Source organism: Salmo trutta, chromosome 33, assembly GCF_901001165.1.
Source record: "Salmo trutta chromosome 33, fSalTru1.1, whole genome shotgun sequence".
NCBI lineage: Eukaryota > Metazoa > Chordata > Actinopteri > Salmoniformes > Salmonidae > Salmo > Salmo trutta.
In genome coordinates this window covers 40,489,322-40,503,191 of record NC_042989.1, presented here as the reverse complement: position 1 = coordinate 40,503,191, position 13,870 = coordinate 40,489,322, and the positions used below count along the sequence as shown (strand labels likewise).

Genomic DNA, 13,870 nt, shown 5'->3' with positions numbered 1-13,870 from the left:
CCAGAGCAGACCAAACCAGAGCAGACCAAACCAGAGCAGTACAAACCAGAGCAGTCCAAACCAAATCAGAGCAGTCCGAACCAGAGCAGTCTAAACCAAACCAGACCAGACAAAACCAGAGCAGTCCAAACCAGAGCAGTCCAAAGCAGAGGAGTCCAAACCAGAGCAGTCCAAACCAAAGCAGTCCAATCAAGGGCAGTCCAAACCAGAGCAGTCCAAACCAGAGCAGTCCAAACCAAACCAGAGCAGTCCAAACCAGAGCAGACCAAACCAGAGCAGTCCAAACCAGAGCAGTCCAAACCAGAGCAGTCCAAACCAGAGCAGTCCAAACCAGAGCAGACCAAACCAGAGCAGACCAAACCAGAGCAGACCAAACCAGAGCAGTCCAAACCAGAGCAGTCAAAACCAAACCAGAGCAGACCAAACCAAAGCAGTCTAAACCAGACCAAACCAAACCAGAGCAGACCAAACCAGAGCAGTCTAAACCAGAACAGACCAATCCAGAGCAGACCAAACCAGAGCAGACCAAACCAGAGCAGTACAAACCAGAGCAGTCCAAACCAAATCAGAGCAGTCCGAACCAGAGCAGTCTAAACCAAACCAGACCAGACAAAACCAGAGCAGTCCAAACCAGAGCAGTGCAAACCAGAGCAGTCCAAACCAAACCAGAACAGTCCAAATCAGAACAGTCCAAACCAGAGCAGTCCAAACCAAAGCAGTCCAAACCAGAGCAGACCAAACCAAACCAGAGCAGTCTAAACCAGACCAAACCAAACCAGAGCAGTCCAAACCAGAGCAGTCCAAACCAGAGCAGACCAAACCAGAGCAGTCCAAACCAGAGCAGTCCAAACCAGAGCAGTCCAAATAAGAGCAGTCCAGAGCAGAGCAGTCCAGAGCAGTCCAAATCAGAGCAGTCCAAACCAGAGCAGTCCAAACCAGAGCAGTCCAAACCAGAGCAGTCCAAACCAGAGCAGACCAAACCAAACCAGAGCAGACCAAACCAGAAAAAACCAAACTAGAGCAGTCTAAACCAGAGCAGACAAAATCAGAGCAGTCCAAAACAGAGCAGTCCAAACCAGAGCAGTCCACACCAGAGCAGTCCACACCAGAGCAGTCCAAACCAGAGCAGTCCAAACCAGAGCAGTACAAACCAGAGCAGTCCAAACAAAATCAGAGCAGTCCAAACAAGAGCAGTCTAAACCAAACCAGACCAGACAAAACGAGAGCAGTCCAAACCAGAGCAGTCCAAACCAAACCAGAGCAGTCCAAACCAAACCATAGCAGTCCAAATCAGAGCAGTCCAAACCAAAGCAGTCCAAACCAGAGCAGACCAAACCGAACCAGAGCAGTCTAAACCAGACCAAACCAAACCAGAGCAGTCTAAACCAGAGCAGTCCAAACCAGAGCAGTCCAAAGCAGAGAAGACCAAACCAGAGCAGTCCAAACCAGGGCAGTCCAAACCAGAGCAGTCCAAACCAAACCAGAGCAGTCCAAACCAGAGCAGTCCAAACCAGAGCAGTCCAAACCAGAGCAGTCCAAATCAGAGCAGTCCAAACCGGAGCATTCCAAATCAGAGCAGTCCAAACCAGAGCAGTCCAATCCAGAGCAGTCCAAGCCAAATCAGAGAAGTCCAAACCAGAGCAGTCCAAATCAGAGCAGTCCAAACCAGAGCAGTCCAAACCAGAGCAGTCCAAACCACACCAGAGCAGTCCAAACCGAACCAGAGCAGTCCAAACCAGAGCAGTCCAAACAAGAGCAGTCCAAATCAGAGCAGTCCAAACCAAACCAGAGCAGTCCAAATCAGAGCAGTCCAAACCAGAGCAGTCCAAACCAGAGCAGTCCAAACCAAACCAGAGCAGTCCAAACCAGAGCAGTCCAAACCAGAGCAGACCAAACCAAACCGGAGCACACCGAACCAGAGCAGTGCAAACCAGAGCAGTCCTAACCTAACCAGAGCAGACAAAACCAGAGCAGTCCAAACCAGAGCAGTCCAAACAGAGCAGACCAAACCGGAGCAGACCAAACCGGAGCAGTCCAAACCGGAGCAGTCCAAACCGGAGCAGTCCAAACCAAACCAGAGCAGTCCAAACCGGAGCAGTCCAAACCAAACCAGAGCAGTCCAAACCAGAGCAGTCCAAACCGTAGCAGAACAAACCAGAGCCGACCAAACCGGAGCAGTCCAAACCAAACCGGAGCAGTCCAAACCAGAGCAGTCCAAACCAGAGAAGACCAAACCAGAGCAGACCAAACCAGAGAAGTCTAAACCAGAGCAGTCCAAACCAGAGCAGTCCAAACCAGAGCAGCCTAAACCAGAGCAGTCCAAATCAGAGCAGTCTAAACCAGAGCAGTCCAAACCAGAGCAGTCCAAACCAGAGCAGTCCAAACCAGAGCAGTCCAAACCAGAGCAGTACAAACCAGAGCAGTCGAAACCAAATCAGAGCAGTCCAAACCAGAGCAGTCCAAACCAAATCAGAGCAGTCCAAACCAGAGCAGTCCAAACCAAACCAGAGCAGTCCAAACCAAACCATAGCAGTCCAAACCAGAGCAGTCCAAACCAAAGCAGTCCAAACCAGAGCAGTCCAAACCAGAGCAGTCCAAACCGAACCAGAGCAGTCTAAACCAGACCAAACCAAACCAGAGCAGTCTAAACCAGAGCAGTCCAAAGCAGAGAAGACCAAACCAGAGCAGTCCAAACCAGAGCAGTCCAAACCAGAGCAGTCCAAACCAGAGCAGTCCAAACCAAACCAGAGCAGTCCAAACCAAACCAGAGCAGTCCAAACCAGAGCAGTCCAAACCAGAGCAGTCCAAACCAGAGCAGTCCAAACCAGAGCAGTCCAAACCAAAGCAGTCCAAACCAAAGCAGTCCAAACCAGAGCAAACCAAACCGAACCAGAGCAGTCCAAACCAGAGCAGACCAAACCAAACCAAACAAGAGCAGTCTAAACCAGAGCAGACAAAATCAGAGCAGTCCAAACCAGAGCAAACCAAACCGAACCAGAGCAGTCCAAACCAGAGCAGACCAAACCAAACAAGAGCAGTCTAAACCAGAGCAGACAAAATCAGAGCAGACCAAACAAGAGCAGACCAAACAAGAGCAGTCCAAACCAGAGCAGTCCAAACCAGAGCAGTCCAAACCAGAGCAGTCCAAACCAGAGCAGTCCACACCAGAGCAGTCCAAACCAGAGCAGACCAAACCAGAGCAGACCAAACCAGAGCAGTCTAAACCAGAGCAGTCCAAATCAGAGCAGTCCAAACCAAAGCAGTCTAAACTAGAGCAGTCTAAACTAGAGCAGTCCTAATCAGAGCAGTCCAAACCAGAGCAGTACAAACCAGAGCAGTCCAAACCAAATCAGAGCAGTCCAAACCAGAGCAGTCTAAACCAAACCAGACCAGAAAAAACGAGAGCAGTCCAAACCAGAGCAGTCCAAACCAAACCAGAGCAGTCCAAACCAAATCATAGCAGTCCAAATCAGAGCAGTCCAAACCAGAGCAGTCCAAACCAAAGCAGTCCAAACCAGAGCAGACCAAACCGAACCAGAGCAGTCTAAACCAGACCAAACCAGAGCAGTCTAAACCAGAGCAGTCCAAACCAGAGCAGTCCAAACCAGAGCAGTCCAAACCAGGGCAGTCCAAACCAGGGCAGTCCAAACCAGGGCAGTCCAAACCAGAGCAGTCCAAACCAAACCAGAGCAGTCCAAACCAGAGCAGTCCAAACCAGAGCAGTCCAAACCGGAGCAGTCCAAACCAGAGCAGTCCAATCCAGAGCAGTCCAATCCAGAGCAGTCCAAGCCAAATCAGAGAAGTCCAAATCAGAGCAGTCCAAACCACACCAGAGCAGTCCAAACCGAACCAGAGCAGTCCAAAACAGAGCAGTCCAAACCAGAGCAGTCAAAATCAGAGCAGTCCAAACCAAACCAGAGCAGTCCAAATCAGAGCAGTCCAAACCAGAGCAGTCCAAACCAGAGCCGTCCAAACCAAACCAGTGCAGTCCAAACCGAACCAGAGCAGTCCAAACCAGAGCAGTCCAAACCAGAGAGGTCCAAACCAGAGCAGTCCAAACAGAGCAGACCAAACCAGAGCAGTCCAAACCAGAGCAGTCCAAACCGGAGCAGTCCAAACCGGAGCAGTCCAAACCAGAGCAGTCCAAACCGGAGCAGTCCAAACCAAACCAGAGCAGTCCAAACCGGAGCAGTCCAAACCAAACCAGAGCAGTCCAAACCAGAGCAGTCCAAACCGTAGCAGAACAAACCAGAGCCGACCAAACCGGAGCAGTCCAAACCAAACCGGAGCAGTCCAAACCGGAGCAGTCCAAACCAGAGAAGACCAAACCAGAGCAGACCAAACCAGAGCAGACCAAACCAGAGAAGTCTAAACCAGAGCAGTCCAAACCAAAGCAGTCCAAACCAGAGCAGTCCAAATCAGAGCAGTCTAAACCAGAGCAGTACAAACCAGAGCAGTCCAAACCAAATCAGAGCAGTCCAAACCAGAGCAGTCCAAACCAAACCAGAGCAGTCCAAACCAGAGCAGTCCAAACCAGAGCAGTCCAAACCAGAGCAGTCCAAACCAAAGCAGTCCAAACCAGATTAAACCAAACCGAACAAGAGCAGTCCAAACCAGAGCAGACCAAACCAGACCAAACCAAACAAGAGCAGTCTAAACCAGAGCAGACAAAAACAGAGCAGTCCAAACCAGTCCAAACCAGAGCAGTCCACACCAGAGCAGTCCAAACCAGAGCAGACCAAACCAGAGCAGTCTAAACCAGACCAAACCAAATCAGAGCAGTCCAAATCAGAGCAGTCCAAACCAAAGCAGTCTAAACCAGAGCAGTCCTAATCAGAGCAGTCCAAACCAGAGCAGTATAAACCAGAGCAGTCCAAACCAAATCAGAGCAGTCCAAACCAGAGCAGTCTAAACCAAACCAGACCAGACAAAACGAGAGCAGTCCAAACCAAACCAGACCAGACAAAACGAGAGCAGTCCAAACCAGAGCAGTCCAAACCAAACCAGAGCAGTCCAAACCAAACCATAGCAGTCCAAATCAGAGCAGTCCAAACCAGAGCAGTCCAAACCAAAGCAGTCCAAACCAGAGCAGACCAAACCGAACCAGAGCAGTCTAAACCAGACCAAACCAAACCAGAGCAGTCTAAACCAGAGCAGTCCAAACCAGAGCAGTCCAAAGCAGAGAAGACCAAACCAGAGCAGTCCAAACCAGAGCAGTCCAAACCAAACCAGAGCAGTCCAAACCAGAGCAGTCCAAACCAGAGCAGTCCAAACCAGAGCAGTCCAAACCAAACCAGAGCAGTCCAAACCAGAGCAGTCCAAACCAGAGCAGTCCAAACCAGAGCAGTCCAAACCAGAGCAGACCAAACCAGAGCAGTCCAAACCAAAACAGAGCAGTCCAAACCAGAGCAGTCCAAACTAAACCAGAGCAGACCAAACCAGAGCAGTCCAAACCAAACCAGAGCAGTCCAAACTAGAGTAGTCAAAACCAAACCAGAGCAGTCTAAACCAGACCAAACCAAACCAGAGCAGTCCAAACCAGAGCAGTCCAAACCAGAGCAGTCTAAACCAGAACAGACCAATCCAGAGCAGACCAATCCAGAGCAGACCAAACCAGAGCAGACCAAACCAGAGCAGACCAAACCAGAGCAGACCAAACCAGAGCAGTCCAAACCAAATCAGAGCAGTCCGAACCAGAGTAGTCTAAACCAAACCAGACCAGAAAAAACCAGAGCAGTCCAAACCAGAGCAGTGCAAACCAAACCAGAGCAGTCCAAACCAAACCAGAGCAGTCCAAATCAGAGCAGTCCAAACCAAAGCAGTCCAAACCAAAGCAGTCCAAACCAGAGCAGACCAAACCGAACCAGAGCAGTCTAAACCAGAACAAACCAAACCAGAGCAGTCTAAACCAGAGCAGTCCAAATCAGAGAAGTTCAAATCAGAGAAGACCAAACCAGAGCAGTCCAAAGAAGAGAAGTCCAAACCAGGGCAGTCCAAACCAGAGCAGTCCAAACCAAACCAGAGCAGACCAAAGAAGAGTAGTCAAAACCAGGGCAGTCCAAACCAGAGCAGTCCAAACCAAACCAGAGCAGACCAAACCAGAGCAGTCCAAACCAAACCAGAGCAGTCCAAACCAGAGCAGTCCAAACCAGACCAGACCAAACCAGAGCAGTCCAAACCAGAGCAGTCCAAACCAGAGCAGTCCAAACAAGAGCAGACTAAACCAGGGCAGTCCAAACCAGAGCAGTCCAAACCAGAGCAGTCCAAACCAGAGCAGTCCAAACCAAACCAGAGCAGTCCAAACCAGAGCAGTCCAAATCAAACCAGAGCAGTCCAAATCAAACCAGAGCAGACCAAATCAAACCAGAGCAGACCAAACCAGAGCAGTCCAAACCAAACCAGAGCAGTCAAAACCAAACCAGAGCAGAGCAAACCAGAGCAGTCTAAACCAGAACAGACCAATCCAGAGCAGACCAAATCAGAGCAGACCAATCCAGAGCAGTCCAAACCAGAGCAGACCAAGCCAGAGCAGTCCAAACCAGAGCAGTCCAAACCAAACCAGAGCAGTCCAAACCAAACCAGAGCAGACCAAAACAGAACAGTCTAAACCAGAGCAGTCCAAACCAAACCAGTCCAAACAAGAGCAGCCTAAACCAGAGCAGTCCAAACCAAACCAGAGCAGTCCATACAAGAGCAGTCTAAACCAGAGCAGTCCAAACCAGAACAGTCTAAACCAGAACAGTCTAAACCAGAACAGTCCAAACCAAACCAGAGCAGTCCAAACCAGAGCAGTCCAAACCAAACCAGAGCAGTCCAAACCAAACCAGAGCAGACCAAACCAGAGCAGACCAAACCAGAGCAGTCCAAACCAGAGCGTTCCAAACCAGAGAAGACCAAGCCAGAGCAGTCCAAACCAGAGCAGTCCAAACCAGAGCAACCCAAACCAAACCAGAGAAGACCAAACCAGAGCAGTCCAATCTAGAGCAGTCCAAATCAGAGAAGACCAAACCAGAGCAGTCCAAACCAGAGCAGACCAAACCAGAGCAGACCAAACCAGAGCAGCCCAAACCAGAGCAGTCCATACCAGAGCAGTCCATACCAGAGCAGTCCATACCAGAGCAGTCCAAACTAGAGCAGTCCAAACTAAACCAGAGCAGTCCAAATGAGAGCAGTCCAAACCAGAGCAGTCTAAACCAGAGCAGTCCAAACCAAACCAGAGCAGACCAAACCAGAGCAGACCAATCCAGAGCAGTCCAAACCAAACCAGAGCAGTCCAAACCAAACCAGAGCAGTCCAAACCAAACCAGAGCAGTCCAAACCAAACCAGAGCAGTCCAAACTAATGCAGACCAAACCAGAGCAGTCCCAATGAGAGCAGTCCAAACCAGAGCATTCCAAACCAGAGCAGTCCAAACCAGAGCAGACCAAACCAGAGCAGTCCAAACCAGAGCAGACCAAACCAGAGCAGTCCAAACCAGAGCAGTCCAAACCAGAGCAGTCCAAACCAGAGCAGACCAAACCAGAGCAGTCCAAACCAGAGCAGTCCAAACCAGAGCAGTCCAAACCAGAGCAGTCCAAACCAAACCAAAGCAGTCTAGACCAGAGAAGACCAAACCAGAGCAGTCCAAACCAGAGCAGTCCAAACCAGAGAAGACCAAACCAGAGCAGTCCAAACCAGAGAAGACCATACCAGAGCAGACCAAACCAGAGCAGACCAAACCAGAGCAGTCCAAACCAGAGCAGTCCAAACCAAACCAGAACAGACCAAACCAGAGCAGTCCAAACCAGAGCAGACCAAACCAGAGCAGACCAAACCAGAGCAGACCAAACCAGAGCAGTCCAAACCAGAGCAGTCCAAACCAGAGCAGAGCAGACCAAACCAGAGCAGACCAAACCTGAGCAGTCCAAACCAGAGCAGTCCAAACCAAACTTGAGCAGTCCAAACCACAGCAGTCCAAACCAAACCTGAGCAGTCCAAACCAGAGCAGTCCAAACCAAACCAGAGCAGACCAAACCAGAGTAGTCCAATCCAAACCAAACCAGAGCAGACCACAACAGACCAAACCAAGCCAGAACAGTCCAAACCAGACCAAACCAAACCAGAGCAGTCCAAACCAGAGCAGTCTAAACGAGAGCAGTCCAAACCAGAGCAGTCTAAACGAGAGCAGTCCAAACCAAACCAGAGCAGTCCAAACCAGAGCAGTCCAAACCAGAGCAGTCCAAACCAGAGCAGTCCAAACCTGAGCAGACCAAACCAAACCAAACCAGAGCAGACCAAACCAAACCAGACCAAACCAGAACAGTCCAAACCAAAGCAGTCCTAACCAGAGCAGACTAAACCAGACCAAACCAAACCAGAGCAGTCCAAACTAATGCAGACCAAACCAGAGCAGTCCGAATCAGAGCAGTCCAAACCAGAGTGTTCCAAACCAGAGAAGACCAAGCCAGAGCAGTCCAAACCAGAGCAGTCCAAACCAGAGCAGTCCAAACCATAGCAATCCAAACCAAACCAGAGAAGACCAAACCAGAGCAGTCCAAACCAGAGCTGTCCAAACCAGAGAAGACCAAACCAGAGAAAACCAAACCAGAGCAGTCCAAACCAAACCAGAGCAGTCCAAACCAAAGCAGAGCAGACCAAACCAGAGCAGACCAAACCAGAGCAGTCCAAACTAATGCAGACCAAACCAGAGCAGTCCCAATGAGAGCAGTCCAAACCAGAGCATTCCAAACCAGAGCAGACCAAACCAGAGCAGACCAAACCAGAGCAGTCCAAACCAGAGCAGTCCAAACCAGAGCAGTCTAGACCAGAGAAGACCAAACCAGAGCAGTCCAAACCAGAGCAGTCCAAACCAGAGCAGTCCAAACCAGAGAAGACCAAACCAGAGCAGTCCAAACCAGAGAAGACCATACCAGAGCAGTTCAAACCAGAGCAGACCAAACCAGAGCAGTCCAAACCAGAGCAGTCCAAACCAAACCAGATCAGACCAAACCAGAGCAGTCCAAACCAGAGCAGACCAAACCAGAGCAGTCCAAACCAGAGCAGACCAAACCAGAGCAGTCCAAACCAAACCAGAGCAGTCCAAACCAGAGCAGACCAAACCTGAGCAGTCCAAACCAGAGCAGTCTAAACCAAACCTGAGCAGTCCAAACCAGAGCAGTCCAAACCAAACCTGAGCAGTCCAAACCAGAGCAGTCCAAACCAAACCAGAGCAGACCAAACCAGAGCAGTCCAATCCAAACCAAACCAGAGCAGACCAAACCAGACCAAACCAAACCAGAAGAGTCCAAACCAGACCAAACCAAACCAGAGCAGTCCAAACCAGAGCAGTCCAAACCAGAGCAGTCCAAACCAGACCAAACCAAACCAGAAGAGTCCAAACCAGACCAAACCAAACCAGACCAAACCAAACCAGAGCAGTCCAAACCAGAGCAGTCCAAACCAGAGCAGTCCAAACCAGAGCAGTCCAAACCAAACCAGAGCAGTCCAAACCAGAGCAGTCCAAACCAAACCAGAGCAGTCCAAACCTGAGCAGTCCAAACCTGAGCAGACCAAACCAAACCAGAGCAGACCAAACCAAACCAGACCAAACCAGAACAGTCCAAACCAAAGCAGTCCTAACCAGAGCAGTCCAAACCAAACCAGAGCAGACCAAGCGAAGGGAAGAGACAACCACATCACAGGGGCTGGAGGTTGAGATTGACATCCCCTGGTGGTACCAGAGTATCACTGCAACTTCCTGGTCGCCCTCTGATGACCTCATCGTGTTACTGGGGTGTTTTCATAGAGAGCCACCAGCCTCCTCCATGTCTTGTTGGCCAAACCCTATTGGGGAAATTAATGGGATTTTAGGACAAATGCAGAAAATAAGGTCTGAGGTGAACACCGGCTTAGAAGATCTGATATGTTTTGATAATCTTTATCAGCTAATGTCACTTTGTGTGAATTTTGAAGCAATTATTTGAATTTTGAAGCAATTACAGTATGTCCTCAGAAAAAGCCTATAAGGCACATAGAGCCCTCATAATTCAGTCATGTTAACTGACTGATATTATATTACAGAACTAAACCTGTGTTAACCTCAGACATTATTTTTGAACGTTTATTACAAAACCATATTCTTTCCCCATTAATTTTCCCAATAGGATCGGCCGAACGAACCAGAGGTAACTCGTTTCAGTTATTTTTTAGGACTACAAGCTGACGATCTCTATTAGTTGCAGTCCGTAGCAAATGAAAAACGTTTTGTAATGTAAACGAGAGTCTCTATTGGACAAATTCAGGTAGGTCCCTCCCAGTTTTTGTTTTTGTAGTGGATACACTCCTGGTACTGCAGTTGTACCTCTCTGCTCTTTAGCTTCTCTACACGGATTTAAAATGACCAACAATGACTGACTTATATAATAGACTACAGTATATATGGTATATTTATAGATCTATACATATATAAAGAAAACAACATCTGATTGTTGAGAGCTTGAAATCAGTATACATGAGTTTTTAATGTCATAAAACCAAATCACCAGTTGTGTTACAGTACAAGCCACTACACACATCTCCAGTGCCCCATACAGCTCTCTCTCTGGCTCTCTCTCTCTCTCTCTGGCTCTTTCTCTGGCTCTGTCTCAGCTCTCTCTCAGCTCTCTCTCTCTCTCTCTCTCTGCGCGCTCTCTCTCTCTCTCTCTGCGCGCTCTCTCTCTCTGTTCTCTCTCTCTCTCTCTCTCTCTAGTTCTCTCTCTCTCAGTTCTCTCTCTCTCAGTTCTCTCTCTCTCAGTTCTCTCTCTCTCAGTTCTCTCTCTCTCAGTTCTCTCTCTCTCAGTTCTCTCTCTGTCTCAGTTCTCTCTCTCTCTCTCTGTCTCAGTTCTCTCTCTCTCTCTCTCTCTCTCTCTCTGCTCTCTCTGCTCTCTCTCTGTCTCTCTGTCTCTCTGTCTCTCTCTGTCTCTCTCTGTCTCTCTCTGTCTCTCTCTGAGCCAGTGGGATGTAGATTGTGAGTTACCAGGCACACTAAACATACCAGCCTTCAATACATGATTACACCCAAACACATTCCTGTACCGGCTGCTCTCTAACCCCCATCCATACCAGCGGGCATTCTATTTAACGCATATATCCCTTTGAATATGTAACAAATGATAGCGTATATTTACTCTGATTAAGTGTCACGTGAATGTAATGAAAAGCTTGTCAATGAGGCCATCTCATCTCAACCCTCTCAGACCATGCAGGTAGTGAACTACAGAGGATGACAGGTGTTCCTAGTCTTACAGTTCAATATTGGAATTTTGTAGCATATTATTATTTTTTTAACAGCAGAAGTCTCAATAAATAGATGTATATTAGCAAAGTGCATCATGGAAGACCAGTAGAAAAATACCTGTAAATTATCAATCTGTTACAGTTCTCTGCAGAAACACAATTTTTGGGGGGATTTTTGAAAACTTTGTAAGACCAAGATATTATTCATAGTAATAACAAATAAAAATAACAATGCAATTTCTTAAATGTTTTAGGGAGATATAATAGATCTTTAGAAAACATGAATAAGACATTGGAGAGCATCTAAAATGGCACCCTATTCCCTATAAAGTGCAGAGCCAGAACCGTATGGGCCCTGGTCAAAAGTAGTGCACTATATAGTGAATAGGGTACCATTTGCGACACTGATATCCTTTTCCCAGTATACGACCCCCCCCCCCCATACCAAGCCACAGTAGTCCCTGTAGGACTGAAGGAGCTGAATGTGACCACATTGAAACAAATAGTCAAAATATACAGAATATATGGAAATACGTTATATATAGACAGATGTACTGAAGAAATGTTCAGGGCACTTTGATAATGTTATCCTTCTATGTCTTCCTCACCTTCTTCCACTCCTCCTCCTCCTCCTCCTCCTCCTCCTCCTCCTCCTCCTGTCTTTAGTTTGATAGTTGATCCGTCTGTACTTAGCTTGTTCTCTGTTGTTCCTCCTCTTGCCTCTGACAACTCTGCTGCTGCGTTCGTTCCTTAATAAGAAACTAAGCCAATAAAATACTACTAAATACTATGAGTCCATTCAATTGTCACTCATTATCAACAATATATTTTCCATTAGTTATATAACATTTTTTTGTTCTCCATAATGTAAGATCTGAAAATAGTATCTTTGATTTCCTCTTTTTTTTGTAAAAAAAACAAAAAACAAAAACAAAAAAATGTGTTTTGGTTTTTTCCCCCAAAATACTTAGTTTAGAAAAAGTTGTTCTCATCAAGGTGTTGAGAAAAATATAGACTTCTTCTGATAGCTCAGATCTCACCAGCTTATTGTCTCTTCTAGTGGAATACAGACCAGACCAGACCAGATGAGACCAGACCAAATGAGACCAGATGAGACACCCTCTGGTGTTCTTACCCCTGTATGGAGGTACCCCAACCCCAGCTGTAAGCACACCCATGTGGGTAGCAGACCGGCTCTCCCTGCCTTAACAGACATCTCCTTCAGAGGAGATGGACTGATTATGTCTGTGGGTCCTTAGAGTGGGGTTGAGGGAGGGTGGAGGGGTGGGGGAGAGGGGGCCACCACCAACTCCCTTTACCTCATATTGTTCTCCTCCTCTCATCCCTCCATACCAACAAAATATAATTCTATCATTACATCATTCCACACTGAGAATCCTACTTTTACTCTCCATTACATTTATCTTTGAACCTCCTGTAAGGAGGCTCTAGAAGTGTCCCAGAAGTATTCTAGAAGTGTCCCAGAAGTATTCTAGAAGTGTCCCAGAAGTATTCTATAAGTGTCTCAGAAGTGTTCTAGAAGTGTTCCAGAAGTGTTCTAGAAGTGTTCCAGAAGTGTTCTAGAAGTGTTACAGAAGTGTTCCAGGAGGTTCTAGAAGCCCTCTATATGACAGTAGGCCTCCATGCTGGAGAAGAAGATGTAGAGGAACCAGAGACTGAAGAAGAAGGCTGAGGTGGCCAGTCTGTGGCCGCGCGGCCCGCCCAGCTCCCCCCCGATGTGGGCCCGGCGGCGGTATAGCAGCACGGAGACCCCAAGGAAGGCGAAGATGGTGTAGAGGGTGACGGAGAAGGCCAGGGAGCCGGCCTCCACCACAAACTGCTTGCCCTGCATGTGCCAGTAGATGGCGGCTATCGACCACGCCACCCCGATGCCCAGGAACACGTTGACCGCGTTGCTGCCCGTCACGTTACCGATGGAGGCATCTGCATATGTGTCCTGCACCGCCGCTACCTTACTGGCAAATGTGTCTGGAGAGAGAGAGAGAGAGAGAGAGAGATAGAGAGAGAGAGAGAGAGAGAGAGAGAGAGGGAGGGAGGGAGGGATAGAGAGAGGGAGGGAGAGAGAGAGGGAGAGAGAGAGAGAGAGAGAAAGAAGGAAAGAGGGAGATGGAGAGAGAGACATAAAGAAATAGAGTAAAAGGGAGAGAGAGAGAGAGAGAGAAAGAGAGAGAGAGAGAGAGAGAAAGAGAGAGAGAGAGAGAGAAAGGTGCAAAATCAAATCAAATTGTATTGGTCACACACACATGGTTTGCAGATGGTATTGTGAGTGTAGTGAAATGCTTCTAGATCCGACAGTGCAGCAGTATCTAACAGGTAATATCTAACAATTACACAACAAAACCTAATATACACAATCTAGTAAAGGAATGGGATGAGAATATATAAATATAAAATATATGGATGAGCAGTGACAGAGTGGCTAAGATGCAGTAGATAGTAAAGAATAGATAGTGAAGGATACAGTATACAGTATATACATATGAGATGAGTAATGCGAGATATGTAAACATTCTTAAAGTGGCATTACTGAAGTGACTGAAGTGACTAGTGTTCCATTTATTAAAGTGGCCAATGATTTCAAGTCTGTAGGTAGGCA

The 13,870-nt window shown here is 48.0% G+C and overlaps 1 protein-coding gene across 2 annotated transcripts in view; it reads right to left on the bottom strand.

The window, feature by feature from the left end:
- Window positions 1–12,164: 12,164 nt before the first annotated feature.
- The window catches only part of LOC115172984 (sodium/calcium exchanger 3-like), a 176,127-nt gene continuing 174,421 nt past the window's right edge, over window positions 12,165–13,870 (bottom strand). For both annotated transcript variants that reach the window (XM_029730923.1, XM_029730924.1), the window contains exon 8: window positions 12,165–13,242. In XM_029730923.1, coding sequence (XP_029586783.1) covers window positions 12,866–13,242 — 377 coding nt within the window. In that variant the 3' untranslated portion in view covers window positions 12,165–12,865. The remainder of the gene's footprint in view (window positions 13,243–13,870) is intronic.